The 14,388-nt window shown below is 36.6% G+C and overlaps 1 protein-coding gene across 2 annotated transcripts; it reads left to right on the forward strand.

The window, feature by feature from the left end:
- Positions 1–302: 302 nt before the first annotated feature.
- Positions 303–13,900, forward strand: LOC131061332 (pumilio homolog 1). Of its 2 annotated transcripts, XM_057994976.2 has the most exons (10): positions 303–455; positions 601–1,581; positions 5,474–6,978; positions 7,066–7,207; positions 7,303–7,410; positions 7,757–7,969; positions 8,065–8,175; positions 10,428–10,622; positions 13,006–13,180; positions 13,286–13,900. In XM_057994976.2, exons 2-10 carry the CDS (start codon positions 892–894, stop codon positions 13,330–13,332), a joined length of 3,186 nt encoding a protein of 1,061 aa, XP_057850959.2. In that variant the 5' UTR covers positions 303–455; positions 601–891; the 3' UTR covers positions 13,333–13,900. The 2 variants fall into 2 exon arrangements, with proteins under 2 accessions (XP_057850959.2, XP_057850958.2); XM_057994975.2 differs by having other exon boundaries at positions 311–1,581.
- The last annotated feature ends 488 nt before the right edge of the window (positions 13,901–14,388 follow it).

The raw sequence follows: 14,388 nt of genomic DNA on the forward strand, positions 1-14,388 counted from the left end.
TTCCTCGGGGTGATCGTGGATGCGGTAGTTTTCTCATTCAAACGATTTTACCGAGGGATAGAAACTGGAAAACTAGTAGATTTTCACCCGATTTGACCGCAGTTAAAAAGTATAAGATAAAAGAAAATGCACGCTATGATTGGAGGAACGGGCACGTAGAAAACGATGGTGCATTATTAGCCGTAGGATCCCACAATTCACGCTCGATCTCACCACTCATTAAGTGGCCACGTGGCAGCATGGAATATGCTTTGACCCAAAAGCGGCACTGACATAAAGGCCTGTCAAGATGCTCGTTTATCGGATAACTCAATCATTAAAACCCTAACTCAAGGGGTAGGGAGCTAAACCCCGAGTTACTCTGAAACCCTAGGATGTATGTGCACAACAAACCCTAGATTGGGGTAGGGCATGGCGTCAACCCTGGTCCAGTAACTCTAATAACATCCAAAACGGTAAGGGCCCGCCGCACAATAACATTGTTTGCACGCCTGGATGATCTTTCTTTTCTTTTCATATTTTGTCTACCACTTTTAAGAATTCTCAGCTATGTACTGAGCATGATATATCAGGATTAAGTTTTGTCCGAACGCTGTGCAGCTAACGGTTGCTGGGCTTTTTTGTGTGGCTAAATATGGCAAAGCGGGGCCAAATTTGAAGGCGGGTGATGGATAACTGATTTTTGTTTCAGATTCCAATGCCATATAGTCTTGAGATGGAGAAACTGTGATTTGGGGAAGCCTTTAGGGTTTGAGAATGATGACGACAAGGTCGAGAACGGTTTTTTAGGTGTTATGTCGCCGACTGAGTTATCGACACCAATTCTTTAGGCTTCGTCCATTAGTTTATGTATTGTACATTCTGTGAGTGTGGGGTCCTGCAAATTTCGGTATGGTGACTGAAAGTCCCCTGCGGATGCTGTCAAGTTTGGGAATGGGAGGCGCCCTGGCGGATAACATTAGGGCCCCTGGTATGTCCATACAGGATAGCTATGGGGAGGGGTTTGCTAAAGAGTTGGGAATGCTGCTGCGAGATCAGAATCTACGTGAGTCCAGCGAGAGGGAGAGGGAATTGAATTTATATCGCAGCGGCAGCGCGCCTCCCAGTGTTCAGGGATCGCTGGCGGCGGTGGGCGGTCTTTTTGGCAATGGCTTTGAGGCCAACAATGATATACAGCTAGGAAATGGTTTGACTTCGGAGGAGGACATCAGATCTAATCCTGCCTATTTGGAGTACTATTATTCTCACGTTAATCTTAATCCGAGGTTGCCTCCTCCTCTTATTTCCCGCGAGGATGGGCGGCTTGTGCAACGACTTCAAGCCACTGGGGCTGGGGGGCATGGCGGAATCGGTGACAGGAGAAAAGTGAGGCCTTTTGCTGACGGAAACAGCAAGTCTTTGTTCTCCACACAGCCCGTGCTTCCGACACACAGGGAGGAGAATGAATCTTTGTCTCCTAGAGGAGAAGGCTTGCTGCGGCAAAGCTCCGCAGAATGGCTTGAGGGAGGTGATGATGGTTTGATTGGCTTGTCAGCTCGAGGACTGGGTTCTCGCCGGAAAAGTTTTGCAGATGTTATACAGGTATTTTTGTTTTGTTTAAGCTATGGTTAAATATTGCATCAAGATACGACTTATTGCACAAGATGGTAGATTTCTTTTGAACAAATTCTTTATCGAACAAGTGTATCAATCATTGTGTATTTGTCTTCTGCTTATTCTTTCTAACTAGCTAGGTTGCTTTCGAACATTTTTATTCAACAAGTGTATGAAACTTGGATGCATTTGTCTTGGCTTACTCATTCCAGCTAGCACCCTGAAAATATATTGTTGTGGCTTGCAGTTTCTAATCTTTATTGAGTTTGTTGCTTTTAGCGTTATTAATTCCTTCTCACAATACCTTCTGGTGATTTCTGCAAACTTTTTGTGTGGACCTTAATAACATCTCTCAAATTAATTTACTCTCAAAATAACTTTTGCTGATTTCTGCAAAGTGTTTGTTTGGACACTAAAACCATTCCCCCACTAAATTGCCATTAGTATTGTCATAAACGATATATGCATTTCCTCTCGTTCTTTCCATCCCCCAAATCTTTTGCCTTATTTGAGTCTTATGTGTAGGGCGTAAGGCAGCTTATGACTTTTCAACTATCGTTTACTGTTGGATGTTTTAAAAGGTTCGTAAGTTTTTTGGTTCAAATGACACTGTTTTGATACCAAAAAATGATGCAGGAGATTTATCAAATTGCTTCAGTATTCATAGACCTTACAAGCACAATGATGAATATTAAGATTGTCATCACTCACAATATCTAAAGGTTTATTCAATTGTTCCCACAGGAGAAATTCCAAGATTGAAAAATAAATTTGCGAGGAGGGTCATTTTTGTGTTAAAATGGCAGACACAAGAGTAACGATGAACTATAATTAGGATATACGATTCCATTCCTAACTCATCAACCTGAAGCTTAACATGCTATAAATGTGAAAATTTGTTAAGAAATTTTTTCATTAGAAACCTAATTATATTTCAAATCATGATGCCTTAAATGTTAAGATCTGCTAAGTACATTTGCATAAAATGAAAATAAGCAATTTGAAGACTGAAGATACCATGATGGAAGAGAAATCAACACAGGAGTTTAACCTGATTAGACTCAATATGGGGAAAGTTCAGAAGATTGGGATTGTGCCCCTTCATCTAGAGTTTCGTCATGTAAATTAACAAGCTAGTTGCTCAAATTCATCCTCCAAGGATGTTCTGTGACTTTTGTTGTATTCCTACAATGCTTTAGGAACTTGCCTTGCTTTCAAAACATTGTTGGGCAACATGCTTGATTGCTTCCTTGATCATACATCTCACAATTCTACACGTTCAACGCAGACTTGAATTATTGCTTTTTTACAAGCAAATGAGCAATCAAATTGCATGGAGATTATAATCTCCAATCCTGTGAAAAGAAGGAAATGATCAACTTCTGTTCTGGGTGGTGGAAGCTTTTTTTTTGTCATTTACAGGGGCAGTTTTGGCAGATGCCAAAAAAATGACATGCTTAATGTGTTGCTATACCATGTTTATACCAAATGTTTTGTATTTCATGTTGCTTGGATCATCCTTAGGCAATTCTATACCTGTTCTATCTTGTGCCAATCTCTGCACTTCATGTTTGCTCAAATTTGCATCATTTGGTGAGTGAAATTTTGATTCAAACATTTCATTAGCCATACACTGCATCATTCTTGCATGATCTGATTAGGATTATAGAAACTTTGAAGTATAAAAAGATAAGAGGAAAATGTTTATCATTTAACAAACTTATCTGTCAAACATGCAAAAGCACACATATAGCAGAAGGAAAAGGTTAACTATGAAAAAACTTTAAACTTTGGAGTATGGCATGCTTTGCGAAGTATTCTTTTGAATGATTTAGTGGAGGTTGTGTGATGACTAGTAGTTAGTGAAGTGTGGAGCTCAGACATTTCTTGAAGTTGGATAGGCCCGAGTTTGTTATGGTGGAATCAGACCACTGCTACTGAAAGCACCAGTCTACAGTAGAACAAGAACTAGAACTTTATAGTCTTGTACAAAGCAGCTCACCACTTTTGAAAACTGTTTCTATCATCCTTAACCACAAAGATAAATTCAAATTACCTTGCTTACCTAAAAGATTTCCCCACTCAAATTTTCGCAATCCACTTTTCTAGGGTTTATGTTGACTTCTGTATTCCAGTAAGGAATTGATTAGGGGTTTGGAAATCATTATTGATGGCTGGTCCTTTGTTCCTTTGGTGTCTGTAGTTACCTCCATAACTTCAAGTGCCTCTCATCCTGTAGTCAACAATTATCATTCAACACTCAATACCAGCTACTACTCAAAGTTCTTGTATCTACCAGATATTTATTTACATTGAGTCCTTCAAGATGAACTGAGATGAGTTTTAAAGTTTTAAACGTTGAATTACTTTCAACAATGATCTAGCTGATGCTTTAAGGACCTAATGTGCCACGATATATATTTTTCTGTTGGGATTGTAGTAGTTTTTTGTATTAGGAGCTTTGTGATCTTGTATTCCAGAAAAACCAAAAAGGTGGCAGGACTGGATCTTCTATTTTTGGATGGTGTGCTCACATTTTGTTATATGTTGTAGATCCTACAGCATGTGTACAGTTTTATTCGCAAGCTCTCTTGAGCTTTTCGTTTGTTATTTATTCTGAGTATAAAATATGTATAAGTATTATTACTTTTTTCTAAGGTTGAAATGGTGGAATTGGAAATTGGTATTGCTTCCATATTTCAGATGTCACATATCCATACATACAAATCAGGGGCAACAATATTGCAACTCCTTTGGGTGTAAAATTTGTAGAAAAAACTGTATGTTATTCTTGAATTTAGCAAAAGGCAATTTGATTCCATTTAGCAAATGCCAACTTTGATCAGATGTTCTTCTAGTGTCTGATACAATGCCTACTTGTTGAAGAGACTGGGGCCTTGTTGGAGTGACAGGTTATAAAATTGTATCGTGTGAACTTGGAGCTAGGTATCGTTGAAGTGCTCTAGGAAGTCCACTCTTACCTGAGGCAAAGACTTCTGCTTTTCAATTGCTTATTTCATTTCAAGGGCTTACATATTTCATATGGATGCCTGGTGAAGTGTTAGTATAGACACTTCTCTTCCAAATTAAATTTTATTTGCTGTTAGTGTTTACTCGGACATGTCCGATTCTTGGTTTTTCTTGTTTCTTTGCACACTATATTTGCTCTTTAAAGAACTTAATAGTTGACCTTTGCATGCTTGTTCATGGCATGTGATGGTTATTGTTTAATTTATCTCCACTATTGGTGATAATACCTGAGTTATTTTTGACAAATAATCTTTTATGAAAGTAATTATTGGTTTCACAGATTGTTCACAATCTCCAATTTCTATTTAATATTTTGACTAGGTTCCTTATTTCTTTTTTGTTTCATTTGTCTGTTGTAGGTGAGGATTTTTACCTGCATGTGTAGTTGTTTGTTATTTGAAAGGGCATGTTTCTAGGTCTAATCGGTAATGCCTGTGTCAATGATTGCTTTGCATCAATATATCTTTACTCATGGAAATAAGTGGAAGTAAAGAGTTATTCGATAATAGCTCTCTGGTAATCAACAGTCTGCATGTACAGATAAGTCAATATTCTTTTTGATCCCACTATTTACAGAATTATCAATTGTTTTCAGTTGATATTCTTGACAATCACATATGGAGTGAAGATTCTTTTTGATCCCACTTTTTGATACAAAAGCTTGTTGTTCAATTAATATTTAATAAGAATTTGTAAAGGAGAAGGAAATTGTAAGAATTTGTATAGAAGGAAATATTATGATATATAATGTGTGGAAATCCACTATTTGACATATTTTTTCTTTTCATTTGTGTTGATTTTTTGTAGCTTAGCTAGTAGAACCCAATGCAATTGTTGCACTTTCTTGCAGGAAGATCTTGGAAGATCTACGGCAATTTCTGGACATTTTTCCAGACCTTCTAGTAGAGCTGCACAAGATGGCGACTTTGATCAGATGTCTTTGGCTGCTGAGGCTCTGTCTAACTCAGAAGTAGCAATGATAGAAGGCCTGCGTTCTCGCTCTGCAACCCCAGGTCTTACCAGAGTTCAAAGTGTTGGGGGGGCTCAATCTTCACAAACTTTTGCAGCTGCAGTAGGTGCATCTCTTTCAAGAAATCCAACTCCAGAACCTCAGCAAGGCTCGGCAGGGTTAGCTAATGCTGGAAACTTTCCAATATCTGAGAAGCAGAGCATTGTTAACCATGACTCATATAATAGGTTTTCAGCAGAATCAGCAGAGCTTGCTGCTGTTTTGTCTTCTTTGAGTGTAGCATCAAATGGGACATCTTTCAGTGAAGATCTTAAACACGTCAAATCACAAATTGACCAGGAAAGCTTAAAAACTCAAGATCATTCATACCACCATCAAAGTATCAACCAAAATATACACAATTCGCATATTGCAAAATCACAAGCTGAATTAGTCAAGCCACCTATTTTGACAGAAACACATCACCATTCCTACTCTGCACAAAATCAAGGCAAGAAAGGATTGGTAGATGTTAATATGCCTTCTTTGACTTCTTCATCTCTTACACCCAATTTGTACAGTGCAGTATCAACTGCTGGAGTGTCTAATGGAGAATGTTCCAGTGGACAATATCAAAACCCACTCTCTAGTTTTCCTAATTTTGGCCTAAGTGCATATCCAGTAAATCCGATGCTCTTGTCGCCCATGATGACCAATTATCCTGTAACTGGAAATTTGCCTCCCATGTATGATAATGTTGCTGCAGCAGCTGCACTTGCAGCTGCTAGCATGGAATCAAGACCTCAAGCTGGTAATTTATCTGGAGGAGCATCGGAGGGTAATTTAGATCTACAAAATTTGTACAGGGGACAAATGGGGCCTGGATATCAGATGCCAATCATGGATGCATTACACATGCAGCATTTACAGAGAACATCTGAGTATGCTGCACGGATGGCTACAGGCTTGAATGACTCTACCATATCAAGGAATTACACCAGTGGTTCTTATGTTGATATAATTGAACTCCAGAAAGCTTACTTGAGTGCTTTGCTTTCTCAACAGCAATCACAGTATGGTATGCCATATCTGGGCAGAAGTGGCAATACAAGTTCAGGATATTATGGCAGTCCTTTTGGTTTTACCATGCCGTATTTGGGTAGCCCAATTGGAACTTCTATGCCACCTGTTTCTTCAATGGTACCTGCAACTTCACCTGCTAGGCATAATGAACGAAGCCTTCGTCACTCCTCTGGTTCAAAAGGTTCTTCTGGAGGAGCAGTAGGTACATGGCAAACTGAAAATGGGGGTAGTAGTATAGGTTCATCTTTGCTGGAAGAGTTCAAGAATAATAAAAACAGATGTTCTGAATTATCAGATATTGTTGGACAGGTTGTCGAGTTCAGGTATCTTGATCAATTGTTTGGTCTGTGTGATCTCTTTGAGGTTGTTTTCTAAGGGCAAAATCTAAATTTCTGTGGTTGTTGTTATAGTGCCGATCAGATTGGTAGCCGTTTTATTCAACAAAAACTTGAGACTGCAAGCATTGATGAGAAGACAATGGTATTTAAGGAAATCTTTCCTAATGCTTTGGTTCTTATGACAGACGTTTTTGGAAATTACGTCTTGCAGAAGGTATGTATCCACTGTGTGTACTTCAGTCAGTTAAAGCAGAATTCAAACCATAATGATGGATGTAGAACTAATGACGTCTTGCTTCTTATTTTTAGTTCTTTGAGCATGGCACTGCCAAGCAAAGGCGTGATCTGGCAAATCTTCTTTCGGGTCATGTCTTAGCACTTAGTCTTCAAATGTATGGCTGTAGAGTCATTCAGAAGGTAAGGTCAGGCTGAGCAATGGCTTAGATAACAATTACTAAATGCCTCTTCAAAATCTCTTTTGCCTTGTTCAATTATTATTGTCAGTGCATCTTTCTCTTAAGTTTCATTGTGTTTCAAGTGTTTTAACAAGTCACTGAAGACAACTGTTCTTGAATGCAACAGCTAGATACTATATATACAACTCAACTGCTAGGCCCTAAATAATGACTAACTTTTTCATTTTTGCATGTTTAATTAAGGTTTTTTATTCTCTAGCATTTCTCTGTAGTATATAGGCTGTATTTTTAACATATTTGAGTCAATATAGCATGTGGCAATCATTGATGTTGAAATAGTGGTGCAGGCCGTTGAGGTTGTTGATATAGACCAGCAAACAGAGCTTGTCTTGGAATTGGATGGAAATGTTATGCGATGTGTGCGAGATCAAAATGGGAACCATGTTATCCAGAAGTGTATTGAATGTATCCCTCAAGATAGAATACAATTCATTATTTCAGCCTTTTTTAATCAAGTTGTGACATTATCAACTCATCCGTATGGTTGTCGTGTAATTCAGGTGAACCTGAATTTTGTAATAGTAGTTATTTTTATTTAATATTATTTGAATACAGACATCATAATTGACTCAAATTTTAATTTTACTGGTGACAGAGAGTACTGGAACATTGTACAGATGAGAAGATACAGAGCATTATGATGGATGAGATCATGCAAGCTGCCTGTACTCTTGCGCAAGACCAGTATGGAAATTATGTGATACAGGTTTACACTTTAAAAGCTCCTAAATTTAGCGCTCTCTAAAGATGAATTCTAGATCTCAATTTGACTTACAGTCTGTGTGGCTTTGCTGGGATTGATTGAAAAAGGAAAGTCTCATGGGGTTTTTGACTTTTTTCCTCCTTGTTCTTGTTTCACTTGACTTGATAATGATGTTAAATGAGAAGTAATGAAAATTATTTCATTCAAAAAAATTATATTTTGATGGTTTTTCATCTGTCTTCCTTGGTGAATCACGCAAGACAATATTAAAGTGGTTTGCTTGAATTTTTATAAGAATGATAATCCAGCAATAACTAGTACATGATCAACTGAATACGAGGAGTCTATATTAGTGAATGTACAGGACATATTGAATGCGAACACAATGTTGGAGGTTTAGTGATGTTTGCTTAGTAGGCATTATTTAATCGGGATCCTTAAGGCAGAATAATGCATGTTCTGTAATGAATTAGTCAAATGGCAAATTAGAGTTTGATTGTTGAATGGGCTTATTTACAGAAAGTAGTCTACAGAGTGATGGGTGACGATATGTTGGTGCTTAATTTGTTTTTTATAATGGGCCAATCCAATACAGAAAAGCATTTTGGAAAACATGTTTGTGAGAATTTCATCCGGCCACACAAATGCTTATAGTTAATAATATAGTGTTTTACAACTAATTGTGGTATATCAGAATATCCTGCCCTCGAACATGCTAGTCTGTCCATGTCTTTTACCAAAGTTTTGAACTGCAATCAGGATTTGACCATGGATAGAAATTTATTATCGTTGTCAAATGGAATCTATGGTGCTTGTCTATCTGGAAATGAATCTAACTTCTGATTGTGAGGAATCCCATTCCTGTAAGTTCAGGATTGTACTTTGACTATTTTAAGTTCAATATTGAAAGGCTGTGAAACAATGATTGCTGTTGTTGACTATGAATTATCTGTTACATTTACAGTAGGCCTTTTTGCTATCCCAAGCAACATGAGAGCCTTTAAACAAAGGATCCAACTTCTGGCTATTTGGATGCAAAGGAAAAATGATAAAATCTTTGTAATTTCTCAAAAATAGCCCTTTCCACTATTGCAAGCCATGCAAAAGCCTTCAATTCAATGTTTAACTTCTTATGGCCAAAATCTAACTTTTATTTCACTTTAATCTGACACGAGATAGATAGGATTCTAGCTCTTTCTTTTCTAGCATCTAAAAGATGTAACAATATTTTTTGAGAGATATCATTGTTTCCACTGTCCATAATAGTGAGAATAGAATTTCTGGGCAATGACTGCATTCAATTTATATCTATATCAATGTTTTTGATCACCCAGTGTAATTATTCTTTGGCATGCTATTGATCTTTGTTGCGTCTTCAGAACTTGCTATGTAACTTTATATATTTTTGTCTTGTAGAGTTGCTACTCTTCCTTTCTATTGGAGGTGAAGTCTGATTGATAAGTGCTAGATGTTCTGCTAATTTCAATTAGAATTCAGTTTTATAGTTTTACATGAGAATGTAAAACATATCCACTGGAATATTGCAAAATTATTTTAGATTTGTACTTAGATCAGAGTAGCAACATATGTCCAGTGAGATTAATTTGTGCTTTGTAATAGGCTTTTCAAAAACACTTCCTCTACTTCTGTCATCTCTGCTATAGGCATTCCCTCTCCATTATCTTACCACAGGACAACTGTGTTTGTGGGTGAATTTAAAATGCTTACTTGATTGATTATTATAATCAACACACTGTTATTTTAACTCAACATAACTTAAGCTGAGGTTTCTAATTCTGGTCACAAAAAGTCGATCCCTTCTAAATATTTTAGTGAATTTGTTGAAATATTGATTTACCAATATCTGATTTGCACATTGGTTGCTTTCATTCAGATAGAATAATAACAAAATTGAAAATAGGGGTTCTTTGCCTACCTATATTGTGACTTGATTTTTGTGTAAGGTTTATGGGTGAGAAGTAATGAGAATTGGAGTATGATATCGTGTGTGCTATTAAGTATTACTACAAGTCTCATCCTATTGCTATGAAATATGGATTTAATTTTAACCTGATTTGCATGTGAGCCACCATCATTTGGATAGAATAATAACTAAATATATGTGTTTTGACATCTACATCACTAGCTTTTCTGTGTAAGGTTTATTTAGTGAGCAGCCATCAAAGTACTATAATGTATCTTATTAAGTGTACCACAGGTTTCAACCTATTTACTTATGGCTTTTTATGTGACAGCATGTTCTTGAACATGGTAAGCCACTGGAGCGTGCTGCTGTAATTAAGAAACTGGCAGGACAAATAGTTCAAATGAGTCAACAGAAATTTGCTTCGAATGTTATAGAGAAATGTTTACAATTTGGAGGGCCAGCTGAGCGACAAATATTGATTGGTGAAATGCTTGGTTCAACAGATGAAAATGAACCTCTTCAGGTCAGTCTCTTTTCTAGTAGTCCAATAAATTACAGAAAATTTGTAGAATATTTCATTTATCCTTCATTTTATTCTTTTCTTTTGGCTCCATGATTTTTACTAAAAAAAGTGGGTTGTGGTCATCAAATTTGATTTCTTGGGAACGGTCGTTTTGAAAAAGTTTGAATGGTTCTTCAGAGGATCTTGATTGTCAAAGTTGGGAAACAACAACTTGCTTAGCCAGCACAACTTGAGTATGAGATCCCCTGTCTATCTCTGTTAGGGTTAGTGGAAAGATTCTTAATGTTTTGTGCAGTGTTTTTTTTAACATTCAACAATCTTTGAGGCATGTCCCCTGGGCTATGGGCTGCCGTATTGTCAGTTATGGATATAATTCTTAACTGCTTTCTAACAAAGGTACACCATTATGGTTACAAGACAGACTCAAAGAACTACAAAATAGCTGATACATAATATGATGAAGGGTTATATTTAATTATCTCTGAAAGGAAGGATATGATTGGGAAGCGCTATTGAAACATAGGTTTCCAAAGGGCTCACACACAAAGTCAACACAAGTGGCAAGGCACTTGCATCACTTGGATGATTTAAAATGAGGAGAATCAAAAAAAGAATTTATAGGACTTTGTATTTAATTAAACGATGGTAAAAGTTAGAAACTACAAGGGGTCTGCAAAGAAGAATAGTGGATGTGGGAATGGAGCACCTTGTTATGGATTACAAGATTAAGGAACATGATCTTTTTTTATTAGGCATTGCCTTTCATTCCTAGTTAAAACTGTAGGCGCAAAGAACACCAGCTTGTGAAAAACCTCTATGTTACCCCGAGTTTCCGGGAAGGGGGGACGGGGGGACGGGGAAACGGGTTTCCAGGACGTGTTTTTTTTCCCGGAACAGGGGACGGCTATATATATTTATATATATATCTGAAATTTAATCAAAATATTTAAATATGCGGAGACTGCAAGTTTCAACTTTCAATAAAATGAAACATTGAAAAGTTAAAGTAATAGATCAAGAGCTATAGGTATCATATCGTATATCGACTATCAAGATAATGTATCAATGTATCATATAATGTCAGAAGTGAGAAGACTCAAAGTGACAAAGTCAGAAAGTCTCAGACTTCAAAGTCAAAATGAAAACAAAAATCTGTTCCAGAGCTTAGAAAAGGCGATGTATGTAGGAGTTAATGGAACTCCTTGCGTGAGGCTTCTGAATCTATCAGGAGAGATTGGGTGTGCAAGTGAGTTTTATTCTCTTCCAGTACAATCTTTTTTCTTCTCATTTTAAATCAGATTCTTCCTAATCAAATAGATCCCGAGTCTTCCCAAGCTAATCCAACTGATCTTTTGAAGGTATTGTGTAATTGGTTTTAGTATTTTTACTGCTTAATGTCAATTTACTAATTAGCAAAATTAGCCAAAATCCAATCAACGTGATGTCTCTAAAGGTAAAAAATGTATAATTTTAAATTTATAATGCAAGTCAAGAAAACAAAACAAAAAGTTATTTCAGATTTTACTCTTGTTTCTGCAACATAGCAGCACTGGTTGTACCCATTTTTGAGTAGACAGTCATATTTTCAATATATTAATGGATTTGAATGAATGGTATTCTTATCCTATATTGTGACTATGCTTGTGATAACTGATATGTATCTTAAAGTCACAATTTTGAGAATTTTCATATCTGCAGATCCAGTTTATGTGAAAATTACAGCTCCATTAAGGCGGCTTGAAAAAGCCATGGATCAGCTGGATCAACATTCAGCAATAAAAAATAATATTTTTAATTAAAAAAAAATTGTTTTTTAAGTGCCCTTATTGCCGGAAGCGGCTAATCGTCCCTGGAAAAATAGTTGACCGTTTCCGAAAATTTTCAGGGTTCAGGGACGGCTTGGAAACGTTTCCGGCCGTCCCCAAGTCCCCGAAACGGGTGCCTCGAGGCCGGAAACGCGTTTCCGGGTCACACTGATAAACCTACATTAGAACTGGAAATAAAACAGAGTATTCTGAATTTTGAAAATTTTCTCAGAGATGTTATTGGTCCTGATATTTTGACATGGGGTTGTCAGGGCAATTTTCTGATCATTTAGTACTGGCTTATTTCTGCTAGACTAGAAAGAACGTGATTCACAAATGGAATTTTTACTTATTTACTGTGCTATGCCGCATGTTAATATTAATCAGATAATCTTATTGTCATTGTTTTTCTTAAATGACAAAATAACTATGGGCTTAGTAATAGTGGGACTCACTTTTAAAGAAGGGTCAATTGCAAAACTTCACATTACTGTTTGCAATGGTTTTCTCCTTCTATACTGACTAATTTTACTTATTTTAGAACTTCTGTTTCTGACATTGAGGCATCGTATTTGCAGGCAATGATGAAAGATCAATTTGCAAATTATGTTGTGCAAAAGGTTTTGGAAACTTGTGATGACCAGCAGCGTGAATTTATTTTGTCACGTATTAAGGTGCATTTAAATGCCCTAAAGAAGTACACATATGGAAAACACATAGTTGCTCGTGTTGAAAAGCTCATTACAGCTGGAGGTATGTCAAACTAAAAATGTAAATTGAATCATCTGAGCGATGCATGTTTAGGTGTTTCTCTCTGTTCTGGACTTCTTAACGTTTATTCTGTTCATATGTTTGCAGAAAGGCGTATTGGGATGCGTTCTGCATCTCTTGTAAATTCCTGTTGAGATATGTACACGAGGACATTGTATAGTTGATTTCATGACAAAATATTGCCTATGGTCACATTAGAGTGTTGCAATACTATCATTTCTGACATGGTACTTAAGGAAAGTACCAGCTGGTGTATATGGGTAAAGAATCGTTTTTAATCAAATTCCGTGTTGTAAATTCTGTAGTTTAAATGTTTGTAGTGTTCTTAAATTGAACAAAAAGTAGGCATATATGTGAGGAGCCCTTTTGCTTTGGAAATTTCGAATGGGCCAAAATATAGTAAGTCTTCTTGTGAAAGCTCAGTGACAGATTGTGCAATCAATAAAGACTGTACAAAGTTTGGCGGAATAACTGTAAAGGTGCAATTTAGATTGCATTAGTTTGAATTTGATTGAGATGTATTTTGGCCTGTCAATGGCTGCAAAGCACAACTTTTAACCTTTCTGGGGAAGTGCTATTATTCAGCATGTACATTCACTGTTTTGACATGCGTTCGGTTTTTCCCAACGGATGAAAGAATTTTATTTCCCAGATTACTTTGTAGAAATACAGCCTCTATGCAGATGATGCTTTGTTACAGAATTGCAGGCCTTTATTTGTTATTGGATTTTATTTAATTGGGAAGATGAATTTAGTTCAAGTTAAATAGTTATAGTACATGGTAGCAACTTTCTAGAAATTTGACCTTAGTTTAGAAATAAATTTAGCTGCAGCAAACATTGCAGGTATGCTTTCTTAACAAGGAAGAAGAAATTAATTGCTGCAAATAGCAAATTTGTAGAAATGTAGCCTCTATGAAGAAGATGCTGCAGTACAGAATCTTAATGTTTAATAGCTTAAACAGTTTTATAATATTTGTTTTAAAACCTATATTACAGACACTGGTGATGGGTGTGGAATGTGTAATAGAGTTTAGGAAGATGTACCACATGGTAAGGGAAAGTTGACGTAAGAATTTGACTCTTTTTTGTTTTAGTTTCAGTTTGAAGAGAATGCCTGCATAGAGGCGGTCTAGTTGATGGTTTAACCAAGCTCCTTATGCTTTTCTTTTGGACATTTTTCATGATAGT

Source organism: Cryptomeria japonica, chromosome 11, assembly GCF_030272615.1.
Source record: "Cryptomeria japonica chromosome 11, Sugi_1.0, whole genome shotgun sequence".
Classification (NCBI taxonomy): domain Eukaryota; kingdom Viridiplantae; phylum Streptophyta; class Pinopsida; order Cupressales; family Cupressaceae; genus Cryptomeria; species Cryptomeria japonica.

Excerpts from the sequence above, each read along its gene's own strand:
- LOC131061332 (XM_057994976.2), top strand. The coding sequence starts at position 892 with ATGGTGACTGAAAGTCCCCTGCGGATGCTGTCAAGTTTGGGAATGGGA. Across the intron at positions 7,208-7,302 it reads GAAATTACGTCTTGCAGAAG|TTCTTTGAGCATGGCACTGC; the intron begins GTATGTATCCAC and ends TCTTATTTTTAG. Across the intron at positions 7,411-7,756 it reads GCTGTAGAGTCATTCAGAAG|GCCGTTGAGGTTGTTGATAT; the intron begins GTAAGGTCAGGC and ends ATAGTGGTGCAG.